We start from the raw sequence: 22792 nt of genomic DNA on the forward strand, positions 1-22792 counted from the left end.
AAGAAGAAGAAGAAGAAGAAGAAGAATGTATAACCTTGGTTAGCTCCACAATTCACTTCCTGCAGCTGTTACTCTCTCACACAAACAAATAATGAGCATCACGCTAAACAAAAGTGAACGACAGTATCCGTCACCATACCTGCCATCACTGCCTGGAGACCTCTGGCAACACGAGAAGAGGAGCACCCTATAAATACTGCAGCGCTCTTGGATCGAACCATCAGTCTTCTTCCTACTGTCGTACTATCAACAACTCCCAGAGTGAGCTCTCGTGCAGGATTTAGTCCATCAATATCATTCTTTGCTCTAAATCAAGAACTGTGGCAGTAGTCATGTGAGAGTGCTATGAATCTTTATATCGCAATTTATTAATTCCCTAAATCTGTGTTGCAGATGCAGTCTTCAGGCTTGTGTGTGGTGGTAGTGTTGGCTGTGGTTGCAGCGGTGGTGGTGGCTGACCCAAGCTACCCTCAACCAGCTCCCTGTTACCCCAAGACCCAGTACGTCACCAAGTACCAGACACAGGTCCAACAGGTCAGTACTGGGACAGCTCCAAGATAAATACGAATTAATTAATAGGTTATTGTGCTAGGAAAGGAGAATAACAAAGAGAACAGGTGAGGTTAGCACCCACAGCAAGAGGCTGCTAAAACTAGCAGGTTAGTGAGCTATCCACTGTACCATGTTAGTCTAGTCAGAGTCACCAAACTAGGTGTGTTTTTATACATACTAGGAAGGTTGGCATAGTCCCCACTGTGTCCGCGTGAGTACGAAAGGTTGGCATAGTCCCCACTGTGTCCGCGTGAGTACGAACAGCATGAAATGCAATACTGAAGAAGAAACTTAATAAAAAATCTTAATAACAAGTTTAATATAAGTTTTCTTAAGAATTCTTGAAGAAGTAAATATATAATATATTATTGCATCTTCTGCAGGTGCCAGTGTATAAAACAGTCTACAAAACACAAGTCGTCCCCACCACCTTCTATCAGACCCAGTACCAAACCCAGTACCAGACCAAGTACCAGACCCAGTACGTTCCCCAGTATGTCACCCAGACAGTCTACAAGACGCAAGTTCAGTACGTGACTCAGTACCAGACCGTATACAAGACCCAGTACCAAACTCAGTATGTGACCAAGACCCAATATGTACCACAATACATCACAAAGACCCAATACCAGACTCAATACGTTACCCAGACTCAATACCAGACTGTGTACAAGACTGAATACAAACCCCAGTATGTAACAAAGACTCAGGTAGAGTACCACACCCAGTACCAAACCCAAGTGGTCCCCGAGTACCACACAGTCACCAAGACCCAGCACACATACAAGACAGTGTGCCCCAAGCCTTCCTACGGCTACTGAAGACCCAGCACACCTACAAGACCATCTTCTCAAAGCCTACCTGCAGCTCCTAAAAACCTGGGCAGTTATCAGATCTCCAGGCTTCTCTCATCCAAATGATTCATTGCTGTATAAACTTGGCATTGTTATCATGGACAGAGGAAACTTCATTATTTATAACGAACACGAGATTCCACGTTACTTTAATAAAATGTTTATCTCGAATATTTTTAATGTATGCAATCGACTTCAAAACAAACCAAAATAAATTATACAGTTTTAAATTATTTTGTTTTAAAGATCATCAGATTTACTTATAATATATGAGTATTTAGCAAAATTACAATGTTTTGGTAGTGTTGCTTCGTCCTGTCGTTGTTTTTCAATAACGAGAGTCTTTGTAATACTCGTCCCTTCACTATCTGATTACGATTATATGTAAATGTTGATGAAAGTCTCACACATATAGGTAAACCATGTTGAGTCAGTTGTCTGGTGTTCGTAATGTCCAACTGAGTCAGTGGTCTGATGCTTGCCATGTCCAACTGAGTCAGTGATCGTGTGTTTGCCATGTCCAACTGGACGAAAGATAATGTTCTCTCAGGGACGGTGAAGAAATACCTGATCGAATATAAAAGGTAAACACTCTGAGAGCAAGGTACTTAACACAATACCATGTTTACAGAATCAAGAGATACGGGGTTGAGGGGAATATAAAGCTAACCCAGTTAAAAGCAGGGAACTAAAATTTTAATTAGAAAGCAAAGTTAATGAAGTTAATTCAGTGTCACAAAATTGAAGTCTCTCTATATCTGTTGTATTATATTTTACTAAGTGTTAAACGCACGTGTTTTATTCAGCATAAGGAGTGACAGAGGCTGGATAACTTGTCCAGTAGTCACGGCTCAGTCCGTGTTCAATCAGGCTGTTGGTGTCGGGGCTTCATAAAGTCCACACTGACAGACCTTTCAGCAGCGTCTGACAGCTTCCTTCCTCAAGACCAAACTATTAAAACAAGAGTTCAAATTTATATATTCTGAGAACTATATTCCCATCGAAATATATACATTGGAATCACACTTATTGGAACGCATAAGATGTATATAAATCTGTACATATAAACTGAGATTTTAGTTTAATCAAAATTTCTTCGGTGTTAGATCATTAGTGACTGCTTACGTACATTTGATATGCAGCTGTAGTGACAGTCGTGCAATGGATAGGCTTCAAACTTAGTAAACTAAAAAATACTACAATTGTCTATTCATTAGGTTAGTAAAATAATAATAATAATAATAATAATAATAATAATAATAATAATAATAATAATAATAATAATAATAATAATAATAATAATAATAATAATAATAATCATTATTATGTACTACGTAAACAGACATAGCTGACATCAATGACAAACTACTATATAGAAAGTCTCTGGTTCTGCAAAGCATTTAGGTCAAATTAGGCCAATTTTCTCCTCAGGATGCGACCCACACCAGTCTACTAACACTACCTATTTTACTGATGGGTGAACAGGGACAGCAGGTTTCTCAAGGAAACACGTCCTAATGTTTCCACCCGTACCGGGGATCGAACCACGAGCCTCCATATGTGAGCTGAGTGAAGTAGCAATCAAGCAACAGGAAGCACCAAGCAAAGAACATTATCAAATGTGAAACAAGCATAAATAACTCAAGAAAATCAACAGCACGTTCTATAACCGTTAAATTAAATACCTACAGAGAATTATGCAATCTTCTACGTCGCGACCATATCTCCTCTTTAGTCATACCACATTAAACTTCTCTAGTCTCTCCTTGCGACGCATGCGTTTCAAAACAGCCTACATTCTATTGGTTAACTTCGGATTTCTTTTCTATTCGATTCGGTGAGGGCTCCATGCCAGTGCTGCGTACTCGAGGGTTGTTCATGTGTTGTGTACAGCGTTCTAAATGATTCCTTCTTCAAGTTGGTTGCCCGAGTTAAAAGTCTGTCGACAGCACAGGGGTCAATAAGGTTGCAGAATTAGACACGTGCCATATCTGGGTATCTTTATTTGTAGACGTATCGCCCACCAGTGGCTTTATCAATACAGATTCAAGGATATATGTCCTTGAATTTGCAGTGATAAAGACACTGGAGGGAGAAACGTCTATAAATAAAGATACAAAGATAATGCACATGTGTCTTATTCTTTATTTTGTCGGTATTATAGACCATTCATGTACAACATCTTAGGTTGCATCAACTGTATACCTCAGTCAAGAAGACTGTTTCCTTCAAATATTTATACATTTGAGGAAAACATCTCTGTATATATACACAGATGTCCCTTCCATAGGACCCAATAACCAATACTTAAATTCGACGCCTCGTCGGGGTCTTTCTACCTAAGAATTCCTCGCTGGGACCTCTTACCTGAGTGTTCTTCGCTGGATCTGCCTAAGTGATCCTCGCTGGGACCTTCTACCTGAGTGTTCTTCGCTGGATCTGCCTAAGTGATCCTCGCTGGGACCTTCTACCTGAGTGTTCTTCGCTGGATCTGCCTAAGTAATCCTCGCTGGGACCTTCTACCTGAGTGTTCTTCGCTGGATCTGCCTAAGTAATCCTCGCTGGGACCTCCTACCTGAGTGTTCCTCGCTGGGTCTGCCTAAGTAATCCTCGCTGGGACCTTCTACCTGAGTGTTCTTCGCTGGATCTGCCTAAGTAATCCTCGCTGAGATCTTTTACCTGAGTGTTTCTTGCTGGGTCTAAGTGATTGTTTGGAGACGAGGTCGCGTGAGGCCGTGAGCGACCGTCCTGAGACTGGCACATAGTCCTTGTTAACGAGAAAAAACTCAACGCCAGGGAAAACATTGAACCATCTGTTTCATGAAGAAACTCTGACTATCAGTTTTTAGGAGTCGTTTAAAAGTACATTAATAATAATAATAATAATAATAATAATAATAATAATAATAATAATAATAATAATAATAATAATAATAATAATAATAATAATAATAATAATAATAATAATAATAATAATATTAATAATAATAATAATATTAATAATAATAATAATAATAATAATAATAATAAGAAGAAGAAGAAGAAGAAGAAGAAGAAGAAGAAGAAGAAGAAGAAGAAGAAGAAGAAGAAGAAGAAGAAGAAGAAGAAGAAGAAGAAGAAGAAGAAGAAGAAGAAGAAGAAGAAGAAGAAGAAGAAGAGCAACAACAACAACAACAGCAACAACAACAACAAAAGACGAAAAAGGAGAAAAAGAAGAAGCAGAAGAAAAAGAAGAGGAAGAAGAAGAAATAATAATAATTATAATTATAATGACAATAATAACAATAAACAGAAATAATAACAATAATTATAATAGTAATGACAATAATAATAATAATAATAATAATAATAATAATAATAATAATAATAATAATAATAATAATAATAATAATAATAATAATAATAATAATAATAATAATAATAATAATAATAATAATAATAATAATAATAATAATAATAATAATAATAATAATGCATAAGTTGATCATTTCTTCATTAAAAAAAATAATTTTAGTAACAAGAGGAAGAAAAAATTTAAGAAAATACTTTTTTTTTTTACAGACAGAATTACTTAAAAATGTAAAAAAAGTCAGAGAATATGAACAGAAAATTGATGATAACAATTTAACACGAGGAAAAGAAGAACAAAATAACAGAAAATGACGAGCAAACCTTAGGATTTTCCGCAAATTCACATCACGCAATTCTTGCTTTCTCACATGAACAAATATTGACCAATAAACAAAACGTGAGCCAGTCTCCTCTAGCATACCTGCCGTCACCACCCGGCGACCTCTGGCAACAATGGAAGGAGCGGCACACTATAAATACCCCAGCACTCCTCGATCCTACCATCAGTCTTCTCCCTTCTGTTGTACTATCAACTACTCGCAGAGTGAGCTCTCGTGCTGGATTTACTTCATTATCATTTTAAGCTCTAAATCAAGAAACTATGGTAACATTCTAAAAATGCCTGGAATATTTATTTTACAATTTTTAATAGCTGATTTACTTATGTTACAGATGCAGGCTTCAGGAGTGTGTGTGGTGGTGTTGGCTGTGGTGGTGGCAGTGGTGGCTGACCCAAGCTACCCTCAACCAGCTCCCTGCTATCCAAAGACCCAGTATGTCACTCAATACCAGACACAGGTCCAGCAGGTTAGTTCGTTTGTAAGTCAGTGCATGGATAAGTAAAGCTGGTCAATACTGGGACATCTATATCAGGTCTGTAATGGGACTTGTCAAGCAGGACAATACTGGGTCATTAAGCCTGGTCAGTAATTGGGCATCTCTAGCAGGCCAATATTAGTTCTTTTCCAGCAGGTCATTGCTGGGGAATCTCCAGCATTCCAGAATTGTGAAACATCCATCAGAAAGACCAATTAATTAATATCATTCTTAGCATACCGTGACATGAGCATAAACAGAATGAAACAAAGTTTTGAGGCAGATTTTTTAAATTTCTAACAAGTTTAATGTAAGTATTGTTAAGAATTCTTGAAGAAGTAAATATACTGTATATTATTCCATCCTCTGCAGGTGCCAGTGTATAAAACAGTCTACAAAACACAAGTCGTCCCCACCACCTTCTATCAGACCCAGTACCACACCCAGTACCAGACCAAGTACCAAACCCAGTACGTTCCCAAGTATGTCACCCAAACAGTCTACAAGACGCAAGTTCAGTACGTGACTCAGTACCAGACCGTATACAAGACCCAGTACCAAACTCAGTATGTGACCAAGACCCAATATGTACCACAATACATCACAAAGACTCAATACCAGACTCAATACGTTACCCAGACTCAATACCAGACTGTGTACAAGACTGAATACAAACCCCAGTATGTAACAAAGACTCAGGTAGAGTACCACACCCAGTACCAAACCCAAGTGGTCCCCGAGTACCACACGGTCACCAAGACCCAGCACACGTACAAGACCGTGTGCCCAAAGCCTTCCTACGGTTACTGAAGACCCAGCACATCTACAAGACCGTGTGCCCCAAGCCTTCCTACGGTTGCTGAAGACCCAGCACACCTACAAGACCATCGTTCCATCGTTTCAAGCCTTTCTATGACTCCTGAAGACCTGGGCAGCCATCTGATCTCCAGTATTCTCGTAACTTCCAAATGATCCATTGTTGCCTAAACTTGGCATTATCATCATGGGCAGAGGAAACCCAATTCTTTGTAACGAACATTAGATTCCACGTCAATTTACTAAAATATTTATCTCGAATGTTATTTTTTATATATGTAATCGACTTCAAAAACAAATAAAAATAAAACCCATAATTATAAATTATTTTGTATTTATATTTCATCAAAGAACAAACTTTTCATTAAGATTCTGTTATTTTTTCTGATTATATATAAACATTATGTGTAAATATTACTGAAGAAAACATCTAAAACTGAACAGTCAGTCGACTGTTGTTGGACATATCCAGCGAAATATAATGAACTCTCTGGAACAGAGAAGAGAGATAGTTAGGTAAGACACATATGCAACAGTTAGGTATCTTTATTTCGAAACGTTTCGCCTACACAGTAGGCTTCTTCAGTCGAGTACAGAAAAGTTGATAGAAGCAGAAGAGACTTGAAGACGATGTAATCAGTCCATCACCCTTAAAGTTTTGAGGTGGTCAGTCCCTCAGTCTGGAGAAGAGCATTGTTCCGTAGTCTGAAACAATATCAACAGGAGGTGAGACGTAGGTCACTAGTAGAACGCAGATGTTGGGAGGTCAGGTCCTTCTCAAATCAACCGTTCTCACTAGCAGAGGTTGTCGAAGTTGATTTCAGGTCTGTACCAAGATACCCTTGTGTTGCAGTGTCTGACAGATTGAACATTAAAATGGTATAAAATACCGACAGAGAAGAGAGATACTTGATCATATATTAAAGAAATATACTTGAGTTATGGCCCTACTGAGCACACTGGCCCAGTGGCTACCGCGCTGGTCTGGAGGTTTACGACTCAGTAGCCGAGAATTCGAACCCCGCCCGTACCGTGGTTTGTTTACTTAATTAATCAAGAGGAACCGACTTCATTTCCTGTAGGAAGAAAATGAGCAGACGCGTTATAACAGAGCTTGTAGTTCTTTTACTGAGAGATCAAGATGCTGTGGGTTATAACAGTTTGTAGTTATCTCACTGAGAGATCAAGATGCTGTGAGTTATAACACTGTTTGTAGTTATCTCACTGAGAGATAAAGATGCAGTAGGTTATAACACAGCTTGTAGTTGTCACAGTAACAAAATAAGATGCTGTGGAGTATATAACTTTACGACAAGCACATTAGATCGATCAAGTTTCATTATTATTTCATTGTCTGGTCTGAAACTTTAAGAAAACTAGAAAAGCTAAACATTTAGGAATAAAACAAACATTATCAACTTGATTCAGTGTCACACACGGAAACTCTCCAGCTTTAAAGAAATGCCTTTATTAAATAATCTTTCATGATGCGGTAAACCCACGTGGGTCATTCAGCACAAGAAGAAGTGAAGGTTCGATAATCAGCCTCCTAACAGCGGCTCAGTCGCTGACCAATCAGACTGTTGTGTCTCTGTTTTGCATACTCCAGAGACAGCTTCCTTCTCCAAGAACAGATTTAAAATGAAATGCATAACAAAAAGAAAATTTTATTTTTATATATTCTGAGAGGTAGCAGACTTCTGTACATTATTTTTTTACTTGTTTAAGTAGATGAGATGTCCATGTTGATCAGACATTGCTCGCAACGTTAAATGATTAATTTTAAAAGTTAATTTCGTAGGTAAAAAGTCTGTCGATTTCAAAAGGGTCTTTAAGGTTGCAAATCGCCTCTACAGCACGATTAACTTATTTCCTGTAAAAGAGATTAAGGAAGCTTAGTGCATATTCACAAGAGAAAAACATCTCTCTATGTATATACACAGATGTTTCTTGTACAGTTATCAATATCAAGGTGTTTAGAGTTGTAGCCTCACTGGGTCTTGCTGCCTAAGTGACTGTCTGGAGACAAGGTCACCTGAAGTCCTGAACCATCGTCCAGTGACTCGCACATCGTAATTGTTAATAAGTTCATTTCAAAGAAAAATATTAATTGATGTCTCCCATTAAAAATACGCAGACAGCTACTTCTTACCAAACATTCAAAAAAAGTAAATTATTAAACATACATAAATTATACGCATTTGTAAAATATATATAATGATGCAACTTTTATTATTTTATGAAAACCATATTAAAGATTCAGTAACAGGAAATAAATATATGCAGAAAACATTTTTTGAAAAAAAAAAAAATTAACAATTTAAAATTATAAAAGGTTTGTAGAAGAGAAATGACAAAATGTAGAAAAGAAGAACGCAAGTAGACCGAAAACATGAATATTTTTATGCAATTTTCTTCCTTTCTCATGAACAAATAATAAATATCTCTTTAAATAAAAGTGAGCCACAATATCCTCCACTATATCTTCCATCTCTTCCCAGCGACCTCTGGCAACAATGGAAGGAGCGGTACACTATAAATACTGCAACACTTCTCGATCATACTATCAGCCTTCTCCCTCTTGTTGTACTATCAACTTCTCGCAGAGTGAGCTCTCGTTCTGGATTTACTTCATTATCATTCTACGCTCTAAATCAAGAAACTATGAAAATATCTAGAGTATTTATATTTTAATATAAAAAAATGTTGATATTCTTATGTTACAGATGCAGGCTTCAGGAGTGTGTGTGGTGGTGTTGGCTGTGGTGGTGGCAGTGGTGGCTGACCCAAGCTACCCTCAACCAGCTCCCTGCTACCCAAAGACCCAGTATGTCACTCAGTACCAGACACAGGTCCAGGAGGTTAGTATGTTTGAAGGTCAGTACATGAATAATTCCAGCAGGTCAGTACTAAGAATATCCAGCAGACAGTACTGGAAAACCTCCGTCAGGAAAACCAATTAATTAACATCATTCCCTGCAGACATGAGAGTGAACAGAGTGAAATGAAGCTTTTGAAATTATATTTTTTAAAAGATTATTGATAACACGTTTAACATAAGTTTTCTTAAGAATTCTCGAAGAAGTAAATATATAATATATTATTGCATCTTCTGCAGGTGCCAGTGTATAAAACAGTCTACGAAACACAAGTCGTCCCCACCACGTTCTATCAGACCCAGTACCACACCCAGTACCAGACGAAGTACCAAACCCAGTACGTTCCCCAGTATGTCACCCAAACAGTCTACAAGACGCAAGTTCAGTACGTGACTCAGTACCAGACCGTATACAAGACCCAGTACCAAACTCAGTATGTGACCAAGACCCAATATGTACCACAGTACATAACACAGACACAATACCAGACTCAATACGTTACCCAGACTCACTACCAGACTGTGTACAAGACTGAATACAAACCCCAGTATGTAACAAAGACTCAGGTAGAGTACCACACCCAGTACCAAACCCAAGTGGTCCCCGAGTACCACACGGTCACCAAGACCCAGCACACGTACAAGACCGTGTGTCCCAAGCCTTCCTACGGCTACTGAAGACCCAGCACACCTACAAGACCATCTTCTCAAAGCCTTCCTGCAGCTCCTGAAGACCTGGGCAGCCATCAGATCTCCAGGTTTCTCCTCCATTCCAGATGATTCATTGCTGCCTAAACTTGACATTATAATCATGGACCGAGGAAACTCAATTCTTTATAACGACCACTAGATTCCACTTCACTTTTCTAAAATATTTATCTCGAATGTTATTTTTTATGTAATCGACTTCAAAAACAAACCAAAATAAAACCCATAAATATAAATTATTTTGCATTTATATTTCACCGAAGAACAAACTTTTCATTAAGATTCTGTTATATATAACTTAACATCAAATTTAAAGATGACATTATATATATTTTTTAAGAAAAACAGAAATATTTACGAAGAGTTTCTTTGAATTTCTTTCTTTCTGATTATATGTAAACATTATGTGTAAATATTATTGAAGAAGATATATATAACTGAACCGTCAGTCGACTGTTGTTGGTCATATCCAGCTAAACATAATGAGCTCTCTGGTATGGAGAAGAGACAGATACTTGATCATATATTAATGAAAAATACTTGAGTTAGGTCCCTACTGAACACACTATTATAACTGTTTACTGAATCAAGAGTTACGGCATGAATGATAAATTTAAAGCAATTAAAAGTAGGGATGACATAAACACAAATAGAGAAAATTGTGTAAACATCCGATTTTCTAAACACTTCAACTATAAAATCACGGTAAGAGTGGGGTTGAACTCGCGGCTAGTGAGTCCTAAAACTACAGACTGACGCGTTAGGCTCTGCCACAGAGGTTAACGCTCCTGTGTAAAGTTTTACGACTCAGTAGACTAGGGTTCGATCCCCGTCCGTAACGTGGTTTGTTTACAATCCTGTAATTATGATTTCGTGATTCACTTCAGCTACCACCAGGAAATATAAGAAATATTGCCTGTAGAGATGTTAAATTAATCAAGAGGAACCGAGATCATTTACTGCAGGAAGAAAATGATCAGAGGCGTTATAACACAGCTTGTAGTTATATTACTTAAAGATCAAGATGTTGTGGGTTATAACAGCTTGTAGTTATCTCACTGAGAGATCAAGATGCTGTGGGTTATAACACAGCTTGTGGTTATATTACTGAGAGATCAAGATGCTGTGGGCTATAACACAGCTTGTAGATATCTCACTGAGAGATCAAGATGCTGTGGGTTATAACACAGCTTGTAGTTATCTCACTGAGAGATCAAGATGCTGTGGGCTATAACACAGCTTGTAGATATCTCACTGAGAGATCAAGATGCTGTGGGTTATAACACAGCTTGTAGTTATCTCACTGAGAGATCAAGATGCTGTGGGTTATAACGCAGCTTGTAGTTATCTCACTGAGAGATCAAGATGCTGTGGGCTATAACACAGCTTGTAGTTATCTCACTGAGAGATCAAGATGCTGTGGGTTATAACACAGCTTGTAGATATCTCACTGAGAAATCAAGATGCTGTGGGTTATAACGCAGCTTGTAGTTATATCACTGAGAGATCAAGATGCTGTGGGTTATAACACAGCTTGTGGTTATATCGCTGAGAGATCAAGATGCTGTGGGTTATAACACAGCTTATAGTTATCTCACTGAGAGATCAAGATGCTGTGGGCTATAACGCAGCTTGTAGTTATCTCACTGAGAGATCAAGATGCTGTGGGCTATAACGCAGCTTGTAGTTATCTCACTGAGAGATCAAGATGCTGTGGGTTATAACAACTTGTGTTTATCTCACTGAGAGATCATGATGCTGTGGGTTATAACACTGTAGTTATCACAGTAACAAAGATGCTATGGAGTATATAACTTTAAGACAAGCACATTAGATCGATCAACTTTCATTATTATTCTTGAGAACACAGTACTGACGCCTAATTACCAAACTTCTTGTCTTTGCTTTGTCTGAAACTTTAAGAAAACGAGTAAAACCTAAACATTTAGGAATGAAACGAACATTATCAACTTGATTCAATGTCACACACGGAAACTCTCCAGCTTTAAAGAGATGCTTTTATAAAATAATCTTTCATGATGAGGTAAACCCACGTGGGTCATTCAACACAAGAAGTAGTAAAGGTTCGATAATCAGCCTCCTAATAGCGGCTCAGTCACTGACCAGTCAGACTGTTGTTGTCTCTGTTTTACATACTCCACAGAGGCAGACTCTATACTTGGGTCTATGGCAGCTTCCATCCTCAAGAACAGATTTAAATCGAAATGCATAACAAAAAGAAAATTTGATTTTTATGCATTCTGAGAGGTAGCAGACTTCTGTACATTATCTATTTCTTTACTTGTTTAAGTAGATGAGATGTTCATGTTGAGCAGACGTTGTACACAACGTTAAATTATTAATTTTGAAGGTTAATTTCGTAGGTAAAATGTCTGTCGACTGCAAAAGTCTTTAAGGTTGTATATTGCCTTTACACCACGATTAATTTATTTGCTATAAAAAAGAATTAAGAAAACTTAATGCTAATATAATTCACATGAGAAAAACATCTGTCTGTGTATATATACAGATGTTCCTTGTACAGTTATCAATATCAAGGTGTTTAGAGTTGTGGCCTCACTGGGTCTTGCTGCCGAAGTGACTGTCTGGAGACAAGGTCACCTGAAGTCCCCAACCATCGTCTAGTGACTCGCACATCGTAATTGTCAACAAGAAAAGTTCAGCTCACAAAAATATATTAATTTATTTCTCCCATTAAAAATACGCAGACAACTACTGCTTAGTAAACTTTTAAAGAAAAGTAAATTAAGAAAAAATGCGTAAGTTATATACATTGGTAAAATATAATGATGCAACTATTATTATTCAGTAAAAACCATATAAAATATTTAGTAATAGGAGGAATAAATATATACAGAAAACATTTTTTGCAAAAAATTAACAATTTAAAATTATAAAAGGTTTGTAGAAGAAAAATGATAAACAGACAAAAGAGGAACAAAAATTTACAGACAAGTTCATTATTTTTTGCAATTCACTTCAGTTCTTGCTTTCTCATAAACAAATAATGAATATTACGTTAAAAAAAATTACCCACAGTATCCTCCACTATACAGTCCATCTCTACCCGGCGACCTCTGGCAACAATGGAAGGAGCGGGACACTATAAATACTCCAGCACTCCTGGATCGTACCATCAGTCTTTCCCCTCTTGTTGTACTATCAACTACTCGCAGAGTGAGCTCTTGTGCTGGATTTACTTATTCATCATCATTCTAAGCTCTAAATCAAGAAACTATGAAAATATGTATATGGTAATCCCTAGAGTATTTATATTTTAATATAAAAAATGCTGATTTACTTATGTTACAGATGCAGGCTTCAGGAGTGTGTGTGGTGGTGTTGGCTGTGGTGGTGGCAGTGGTGGCTGACCCAAGCTACCCTCAACCAGCTCCCTGCTACCCAAAGACCCAGTATGTCACTCAGTACCAGACACAGGTCCAACAGGTTAGTATGTTTGAAGGTCAGTACATGAATAATTCCAGCAGGTCAGTACTAAGCATATCCAGCAGACAGTATTGGAAAACCTCCGTCAGGAAAACCAATTAATTAATATCATTCCTTGCAGACATGTGTGTGAACAGAGTGAAATGAAGCTTTTGAAATTATATTTTTTAAAAGATTATTGATAACACGTTTAACATAAGTTTTCTTAAGAATTCTCGAAGAAGTAAATATATAATATATTATTGCATCTTCTGCAGGTGCCAGTGTATAAAACAGTCTACGAAACACAAGTCGTCCCCACCACGTTCTATCAGACCCAGTACCACACCCAGTACCAGACGAAGTACCAAACCCAGTACGTTCCCCAGTATGTCACCCAAACAGTCTACAAGACGCAAGTTCAGTACGTGACTCAGTACCAGACCGTATACAAGACCCAGTACCAAACTCAGTATGTGACCAAGACCCAATATGTGCCACAGTACATAACACAGACACAATACCAGACTCAATACGTTACCCAGACTCACTACCAGACTGTGTACAAGACTGAATACAAACCCCAGTATGTAACAAAGACTCAGGTAGAGTACCACACCCAGTACCAAACCCAAGTGGTCCCCGAGTACCACACGGTCACCAAGACCCAGCACACGTACAAGACCGTGTGTCCCAAGCCTTCCTACGGCTACTGAAGACCCAGCACACCTACAAGACCATCTTCTCAAAGCCTTCCTGCAGCTCCTGAAGACCTGGGCAGCCATCAGATCTCCAGGTTTCTCCTCCATTCCAGATGATTCATTGCTGCCTAAACTTGACATTATAATCATGGACGGAGGAAACTCAATTCTTTATAACGACCACTAGATTCCACTTCACTTTTCTAAAATATTTATCTCGAATGTTATTTTTTATGTAATCGACTTCAAAAACAAACCAAAATAAAACCCATAAATATAAATTATTTTGCATTTATATTTCACCGAAGAACAAACTTTTCATTAAGATTCTGTTATATATAACTTAACATCAAATTTAAACATGACATCATATATATATTTTAAGAAAAACAGAAATATTTACGAAGAGTTTCGTTGAATTTCTTTCTTTCTGATTATATGTAAACATTATGTGTAAATATTATTGAAGAAGATATATATAACTGAACCGTCAGTCGACTGTTGTTGGTCATATCCAGCTAAACATAATGAACTCTCTGGTATGGAGAAGAGACAGATACTTGATCATATATTAATGAAAAATACTTGAGTTAGGTCCCTACTGAACACACTATTATAACTGTTTACTGAATCAGGAGTTACGGCATGAATGATAAATTTAAAGCAATTAAAAGTAGGGATGACATAAACACAAATAGAGAAAATTGTGTAAACATCCGATTTTCTAAACACTTCAACTATAAAATCACGGTAAGGGTGGGCTTTGAACTCGCGGCTAGTGAGTCATAAAACGACAGACTGACGCATTAGCCACTGGCACAGTGGTTAACGTGCCGGTGTGGAATTTTATGGTTCAGTAGCCTAGAGTTCGATCCCCGCACGTAACGTGGTTTGTTCACAATCCTGTAATTATGATTTCGTGATACACTTCAGCTATTACAAGCAAATATAAGAAATATTGCCTGTAGAGATGTTAAATTAATCAAGAGGAACCGAGATCATTTCCTGCAGGAAGAAAATAATCAGAGGCGTTATAACACAGCTTGTAGTTATCTCACTGAGAGATCAAGATGCTGTGGGTCATAACACATAACACAGCTTGTAGTTATCTCACTGAAAGATCAAGATGCTGTGGGTCATAACACAGCTTGTAGTTATCTCACTGAGAGATCAAGATGCTCTGGGTTATAACACAGCTTGTAGTTATCTCACTGAGAGATCAAGATGCTGTGGGTCATAACACAGCTTGTAGGTATCTCACTGAGAGATCAAGATGGTGTGGTTTATAACACAGCTTGTAGTTATCACAGTAACAAAGTAAGATGCTCTGGAATACATAACTTTAAGACAAGTACATTAGATCTGTGGAAAATTAAATTTACCTGGATGAATCTCATTAGATACATACCAGTAAATGGTAACAAAGATAATTATTCTTTATCAAAGTTACAGAGACAAGTAGAAATTTTATTACACCTAGGTCGAAAAAAAATGTCCCCCTTCGATACCTACTACAATCTATATCTCCACAAGTCACTCTGGACCTATATTAATTTCAAATGAAATATGCATCACCAGGAATTCTAGTAAAACATTAATATAAATATATGGACTGTATATTAAATTTAAAAATGAATACATATACATTGACGGAGAATTTATCTTAATACCACTCACCAATTAGTCTGGAGATTACGGTGCGTCATACACAAACCCCTGCCTAAAATATGAAGAAAATACTGGCCAGAATTTCAACATAAATATAGACATGACTTAGCTGGGGGTCCCTGATTATCCTGTCCACTCGCCTAATGTTCACTTTATGCAGGACTGCAAATCCAACAATTTCGGCTCCTATTTGAGAGGTTTTAAACACAATATAACATTTAGAGCGACGAAAATTCTTCCAATTTCCATTAACATTCTTTCGTCCAGTTCAAAAGAATGGCGTCTCTCCCCAGCCACGCTCACCAATTTCGCTGGTTCTTTATTTATTTACAAATTAATTTTTATTACCTACAATATATTCCATCAATTTACATACAAAATACACTGTATTTTCGGAATATATACAGTATCTTCCACAAGATTGATCAACTTACATTATTATTCGTGAGAACACAGTACTGACGCCTAATTTCGAAACTTATCTTTGTCTTGTCTGAAACTTAAAGAAAACTAGAAAAACTAAACATTTAGGAATAAAACAAACATTAACAACTTGATTCAATGTCACACACGGAAACTCTCCAGCTTAAAAGAAATGTATTTATTAAATAATTTTTCATGATGCGGTAAACCCACGTGGGTCATTCAGCACAAGAAGAAGTGAAGGTTCGATAATCAGCCTCCTAACAGCGGCTCAGTCGCTGACCAATCAGACTGTTGTGTCTCTGTTTTGCATACTCCACAGAGACAGCTTCCTTCCTCAACAACAGATTTAAAACGAAATGCATAACAAAAAGAAAATTTTATTTTTATATATTCTGAGAGGTAGCAGACTTCTGTACATTATTTTTTTACTTGTTTAAGTAGATGAGATGTCCATTTTGATCAGACATTGCTCGCAACGTTAAATGATTAATTTTAAAAGTTAATTTCGTAGGTAAAAAGTCTGTCGATTTCAAAAGGGTCTTTAAGGTTGCAAATCGCCTCTACAGCACGATTAACTTATTTCCTGTAAAAGAGATTAAGGAAGCTTAGTGCATATTCACATGAGAAAAACATCTCTCTATGTCACAGATGTTTCTTGTACAGTTATCAAGTTAGTTTACAGTTTATGTTCCCATTGTACAGTTATCAATATCAAGGTGTTTAGAGTTGTAGCCTCACTGGGTCTTGCTGCCTAAGTGACTGTCTGGAAACAAGGTCACCTGAAGTCCTGAACCATCGTCCAGTGACTCGCACATCGTAATTGTTAATAAGTTCATTTCAAAGAAAAATATTAATTGATGTCTCCCATTAAAAATACGCAGACAGCTACTTCTTACCAAACATTTAAAAAAAGTAAATTAATAAACATACATAAATTATACGCATGTGTAAAATATATTTAATGATGCAACTTTTATTATTTTATGAAAACCATATTAAAGATTCAGTAACAGGAAATAAATATATGCAGAATTTTTTTTTTCTAAAAAAAAAAAAAAAATTAAATTTAAAAAAAAAAAAAAATTGTAGAAGAGAAATGGTAAATGTAGAAAAGAAGAACGCAAGTAGACGGAAAACATGAATATTTTTTTGCAATTCTCTTCCTTTCTCATGAACAAATAATAAATATCTCTTTAAATAAAAGTGAGCCACAATATCCTCCACTATATCTTCCATCTCTTCCCAGCGACCTCTGGCAACAATGGAAGGAGCGGTACACTATAAATACTGCAACACTTCTCGTTCGTACCATCAGCCTTCTCCCTCTTGTTGTACTATCAACAACTCACAGAGTGAGCTCTCGTTCTGGATTTACTTCATTATCATTCTACGCTCTAAATCAAGAAACTATGGAAATATCTAGAGTATTTACATTTTAATATAAAAAATGCTGATTTTCTTATGTTACAGATGCAGGCTTCAGGAGTGTGTGTGGTGGTGTTGGCTGTGGTGGTGGCAGTGGTGGCTGACCCAAGCTACCCTCAACCAGCTCCCTGCTACCCAAAGACCCAGTATGTCACTCAGTACCAGACACAGGTCCAGGAGGTTAGTATGTTTGAAGGTCAGTACATGAATAATTCCAGCAGGTCAGTACTAAGCATATCCAGCAGACAGTATTGGAAAACCTCCGTCAGGAAAACCAATTAATTAATATCATTCCTTGCAGACATGTGTGTGAACAGAGTGAAATGAAGCTTTTGAAATTATATTTTTTAAAAGATTATTGATAACACGTTTAATATAAGTTTTCTTAAGAATTCTCGAAGAAGTAAATATATAATATATTATTGCATCTTCTGCAGGTGCCAGTGTATAAAACAGTCTACGAAACACAAGTCGTCCCCACCACCTTCTATCAGACCCAGTACCAAACCCAGTACCAGACGAAGTACCAAACCCAGTATGTTCCCCAGTATGTCACCCAAACAGTCTACAAGACGCAAGTTCAGTACGTGACTCAGTACCAGACCGTATACAAGACCCAGTACCAAACTCAGTATGTGACCAAGACCCAATATGTGCCACAGTACATAACACAGACACAATACCAGACTCAATACGTTACCCAGACTCACTACCAGACTGTGTACAAGACTGAATACAAACCCCAGTATGTAACAAAGACTCAGGTAGAATACCACACCCAGTACCAAACCCAAGTGGTCCCCGAGTACCACACGGTCACCAAGACCCAGCACACGTACAAGACCGTGTGTCCCAAGCCTTCCTACGGCTACTGAAGACCCAGCACACCTACAAGACCATCTTCTCAAAGCCTTCCTGCAGCTCCTGAAGACCTGGGCAGCCATCAGATCTCCAGGTTTCTCCTCCATTCCAGATGATTCATTGCTGCCTAAACTTGACATTATAATCATGGACCGAGGAAACTCAATTCTTTATAACGACCACTAGATTCCACTTCACTTTTCTAAAATATTTATCTCGAATGTTATTTTTTATGTAATCGACTTCAAAAACAAACCAAAATAAAACCCATAAATATAAATTATTTTGCATTTATATTTCACCGAAGAACAAACTTTTCATTAAGATTCTGTTATATATAACTTAACATCAAATTTAAACATGACATCATATATATATTTTAAGAATAACAGAAATATTTACGAAGAGTTTCGTTGAATTTCTTTCTTTCTGATTATATGTAAACATTATGTGTAAATATTATTGAAGAAGATATATATAACTGAACCGTCAGTCGACTGTTGTTGGTCATATCCAGCTAAACATAATGAGCTCTCTGGTATGGAGAAGAGACAGATACTTGATCATATATTAATGAAAAATACTTGAGTTAGGTCCCTACTGAACACACTATTATAACTGTTTACTGAATCAAGAGTTACGGCATGAATGATAAATTTAAAGCAATTAAAAGTAGGGATGACATAAACACAAATAGAGAAAATTGTGTAAACATCCGATTTTCTAAACACTTCAACTATAAAATCACGGTAAGGGTGGGCATTGAACTCGCGGCTAGTGAGTCCTAAAACTACAGACTGACGCGTTAGGCACTGGCACAGTGGTTAACGCCCCGGTGTGGAGTTTTGCGACTCAGTAGACTAGGGTTCGATCCCCGTCCGTAACGTGGTTTGTTTACAATCCTGTAATTATGATTTCGTGTTTCACTTCAGCTATTACTAGCAAATATAAGAAATATTGCCTGTAGAGATGTTAAATTAATCAAGAGGAACCGAGATCATTTACTGCAGGAAGAAAATGATCAGAGGCGTTATAACACAGCTTGTAGTAATATTAAGATGTTGTGGGTTATAACAGCTTGTAGTTATCTCACTGAGAGATCAAGATGCTGTGGGTTATAACACAGCTTGTAGTTATCTCACTGAGAGATCAAGATGCTGTGGGTTATAACACAGCTTGTGGTTATATTACTGAGAGATCAAGATGCTGTGGGCTATAACACAGCTTGTAGATATCTCACTGAGAGATCAAGATGCTGTGGGTTATAACACAGCTTGTAGTTATCTCACTGAGAGATCAAGATGCTGTGGGTTATAACGCAGCTTGTAGTTATCTCACTGAGAGATCAAGATGCTGTGGGTTATAACACAGCTTGTAGTTATCTCACTGAGAGATCAAGATGCTGTGGGTTATAACACAGCTTGTAGTTATCTCACTGAGAGATCAAGATGCTGTGGGTTATAACGCAGCTTGTAGTTATCTCACTGAGAGATCAAGATGCTGTGGGCTATAACACAGCTTGTAGTTATCTCACTGAGAGATCAAGATGCTGTGGGTTATAACACAGCTTGTGGTTATATCACTGAGAGATCAAGATGCTGTGGGTTATAACACAGCTTATAGTTATCTCACTGAGAGATCAAGATGTTGTGGGCTATAACGCAGCTTGTAGTTATCTCACTGAGAGATCAAGATGCTGTGGGCTATAACGCAGCTTGTAGTTATCTCACTGAGAGATCAAGATGCTGTGGGCTATAACGCAGCTTGTAGTTATCTCACTGAGAGATCAAGATGCTGTGGGTTATAACAACTTGTGTTTATCTCACTGAGAGATCATGATGCTGTGGGTTATAACACTGTAGTTATCACAGTAACAAAGATGCTATGGAGTATATAACTTTAAGACAAGCACATTAGATCGATCAACTTTCATTATTATTCTTGAGAACACAGTACTGACGCCTAATTACCAAACTTCTTGTCTTTGCTTTGTCTGAAACTTTAAGAAAACGAGTAAAACCTAAACATTTAGGAATGAAACGAACATTATCAACTTGATTCAATGTCACACACGGAAACTCTCCAGCTTTAAAGAGATGCTTTTATAAAATAATCTTTCATGATGAGGTAAACCCACGTGGGTCATTCAACACAAGAAGTAGTAAAGGTTCGATAATCAGCCTCCTAATAGCGGCTCAGTCACTGACCAGTCAGACTGTTGTTGTCTCTGTTTTACATACTCCACAGAGGCAGACTCTATACTTGGGTCTATGGCAGCTTCCATCCTCAAGAACAGATTTAAATCGAAATGCATAACAAAAAGAAAATTTGATTTTTATGCATTCTGAGAGGTAGCAGACTTCTGTACATTATCTATTTCTTTACTTGTTTAAGTAGATGAGATGTTGATGTTGAGCAGACGTTGTACACAACGTTAAATTATTAATTTTGAAGGTTAATTTCGTAGGTAAAATGTCTGTCGACTGCAAAAGTCTTTAAGGTTGTATATTGCCTCTACACCACGATTAATTTATTTGCTATAAAAAAGAATTAAGAACACTTAATGCTAATATAATTCACATGAGAAAAACATCTGTCTGTGTATATATACAGATGTTCCTTGTACAGTTATCAATATCAAGGTGTTTAGAGTTGTGGCCTCACTGGGTCTTGCTGCCGAAGTGACTGTCTGGAGACAAGGTCACCTGAAGTCCTGAACCATCGTCCAGTGACTCGCACATCGTAATTGTCAACAAGAAAAGTTCAGCTCACAAAAATATATTAATTTATTTCTCCCATAAAAATACGCAGACAACTACTGCTTAGTAAACTTTTAAAGAAAATTAAATTAATAAAAAATGTACAAGTTATATACATTGGTAAAATATAAATATAATGATGCAACTATTATTATTCAGTAAAAACCATATTAAATATTTAGTAATAGGAGGAATAAATATATACAGAAAACATTTTTTGCAAAAAATTAACAATTTAAAATTATAAAAGGTTTGTAGATGAAAAATGACAAACAGACAAAAGAGGAACAAAAATTTACTGATAAGTTCATTATTTTTTGCAATTCACTTCAGTTCTTGCTTTCTCATAAACAAATAATGAATATTGCGTTAAAAAAAATTACCCACAGTATCCTCCACTATACCTTCCATCTCCACCCGGCGACCTCTGGCAACAATGGAAGGAGCGGGACACTATAAATATTCCAGCACTCCTGGATCGTACCATCAGTCTTTCCCCTCTTGTTGTACTATCAACTACTCGCAGAGTGAGCTCTCGTGCTGGATTTACTTCTTCATTATCATTCTACGCTCTAAATCAAGAAACTATGAAAATATGTATATGATAATCCCTAGAGTATTTATATTTTAATATAAAAAATGCTGATTTACTTATGTTACAGATGCAGGCTTCAGGAGTGTGTGTGGTGGTGTTGGCTGTGGTGGTGACAGTGGTGGCTGACCCAAGCTACCCTCAACCAGCTCCCTGCTACCCAAAGACCCAGTATGTCACTCAGTACCAGACACAGGTCCAAGAGGTTAGTATGTTTGAAGGTCAGTACATGAATAATTCCAGCAGGTCACTACTAAGCATATCCAGCAGACAGTACTGGAAAACCTCCGTCAGGAAAACCAATTAATTAACATCATTTCCTGCAGACATGAGAGTGAACAGAGTGAAATGAAGCTTTTAGGAAGATATTTGTTAAAAGATTATTGATAACACGTTTAACATAAGTTTTCTTAAGAATTCTTGATGAAGTAAATATATAATATATTATTGCATCTTCTGCAGGTGCCAGTGTATAAAACAGTCTACGAAACACAAGTCGTCCCCACCACCTTCTATCAGACCCAGTACCACACCCAGTACCAGACGAAGTACCAAACCCAGTACGTTCCCCAGTATGTCACCCAAACAGTCTACAAGACGCAAGTTCAGTACGTGACTCAGTACCAGACCGTATACAAGACCCAGTACCAAACTCAGTATGTGACCAAGACCCAATATGTGCCACAGTACATAACACAGACACAATACCAGACTCAATACGTTACCCAGACTCACTACCAGACTGTGTACAAGACTGAATACAAACCCCAGTATGTAACAAAGACTCAGGTAGAGTACCACACCCAGTACCAAACCCAAGTGGTCCCCGAGTACCACACGGTCACCAAGACCCAGCACACGTACAAGACCGTGTGTCCCAAGCCTTCCTACGGCTACTGAAGACCCAGCACACCTACAAGACCATCTTCTCAAAGCCT

General features: G+C 37.4%; 6 protein-coding genes across 9 annotated transcripts; all 6 read left to right on the top strand.

Annotated features, from left to right (window-relative positions):
* The first annotated feature begins 234 nt into the window (after positions 1-234).
* Positions 235-1617, top strand: LOC128692228 (adhesive plaque matrix protein-like). Its single transcript, XM_053781304.2, has 3 exons — positions 235-261; positions 394-534; positions 936-1617. Exons 2-3 carry the CDS (start codon positions 394-396, stop codon positions 1371-1373), a joined length of 579 nt encoding a protein of 192 aa, XP_053637279.2. The 5' UTR covers positions 235-261; the 3' UTR covers positions 1374-1617.
* Positions 1618-5276: 3659 nt separating this feature from the next.
* LOC128692227 (adhesive plaque matrix protein-like) lies at positions 5277-6697 on the top strand. Of its 2 annotated transcripts, XM_053781303.2 has the most exons (3): positions 5277-5301; positions 5430-5564; positions 5946-6697. In XM_053781303.2, the coding sequence occupies exons 2-3, from the start codon at positions 5430-5432 to the stop codon at positions 6381-6383; spliced, it is 573 nt and encodes a 190-aa protein (XP_053637278.2). In that variant the 5' UTR covers positions 5277-5301; the 3' UTR covers positions 6384-6697. The 2 variants fall into 2 exon arrangements, with proteins under 2 accessions (XP_053637278.2, XP_053637277.2); XM_053781302.2 differs by lacking the exon at positions 5277-5301 and having other exon boundaries at positions 5421-5564.
* A 2274-nt stretch (positions 6698-8971) lies between these two features.
* On the top strand, positions 8972-10118 carry LOC138854234 (adhesive plaque matrix protein-like). 2 transcript variants are annotated; one of them, XM_070096249.1, is made up of 3 exons: positions 8972-8996; positions 9116-9250; positions 9508-10118. In XM_070096249.1, exons 2-3 carry the CDS (start codon positions 9116-9118, stop codon positions 9943-9945), a joined length of 573 nt encoding a protein of 190 aa, XP_069952350.1. In that variant the 5' UTR covers positions 8972-8996; the 3' UTR covers positions 9946-10118. The 2 variants fall into 2 exon arrangements, with proteins under 2 accessions (XP_069952350.1, XP_069952349.1); XM_070096248.1 differs by lacking the exon at positions 8972-8996 and having other exon boundaries at positions 9107-9250.
* A 3028-nt stretch (positions 10119-13146) lies between these two features.
* LOC138854235 (adhesive plaque matrix protein-like) lies at positions 13147-14176 on the top strand. Of its 2 annotated transcripts, XM_070096251.1 has the most exons (3): positions 13147-13173; positions 13309-13443; positions 13701-14176. In XM_070096251.1, the coding sequence occupies exons 2-3, from the start codon at positions 13309-13311 to the stop codon at positions 14136-14138; spliced, it is 573 nt and encodes a 190-aa protein (XP_069952352.1). In that variant the 5' UTR covers positions 13147-13173; the 3' UTR covers positions 14139-14176. The 2 variants fall into 2 exon arrangements, with proteins under 2 accessions (XP_069952352.1, XP_069952351.1); XM_070096250.1 differs by lacking the exon at positions 13147-13173 and having other exon boundaries at positions 13300-13443.
* Positions 14177-17678: 3502 nt separating this feature from the next.
* LOC138854236 (adhesive plaque matrix protein-like) lies at positions 17679-18690 on the top strand. The gene is made up of 2 exons (XM_070096252.1): positions 17679-17822; positions 18080-18690. Exons 1-2 carry the CDS (start codon positions 17679-17681, stop codon positions 18515-18517), a joined length of 582 nt encoding a protein of 193 aa, XP_069952353.1. The 3' UTR covers positions 18518-18690.
* A 3225-nt stretch (positions 18691-21915) lies between these two features.
* On the top strand, positions 21916-22792 carry LOC138854237 (adhesive plaque matrix protein-like). The gene is made up of 2 exons (XM_070096253.1): positions 21916-22059; positions 22317-22792. The coding sequence occupies exons 1-2, from the start codon at positions 21916-21918 to the stop codon at positions 22752-22754; spliced, it is 582 nt and encodes a 193-aa protein (XP_069952354.1). The 3' UTR covers positions 22755-22792.

This window comes from Cherax quadricarinatus, chromosome 53 (genome assembly GCF_038502225.1).
Source record: "Cherax quadricarinatus isolate ZL_2023a chromosome 53, ASM3850222v1, whole genome shotgun sequence".
NCBI classification, from domain to species: domain Eukaryota; kingdom Metazoa; phylum Arthropoda; class Malacostraca; order Decapoda; family Parastacidae; genus Cherax; species Cherax quadricarinatus.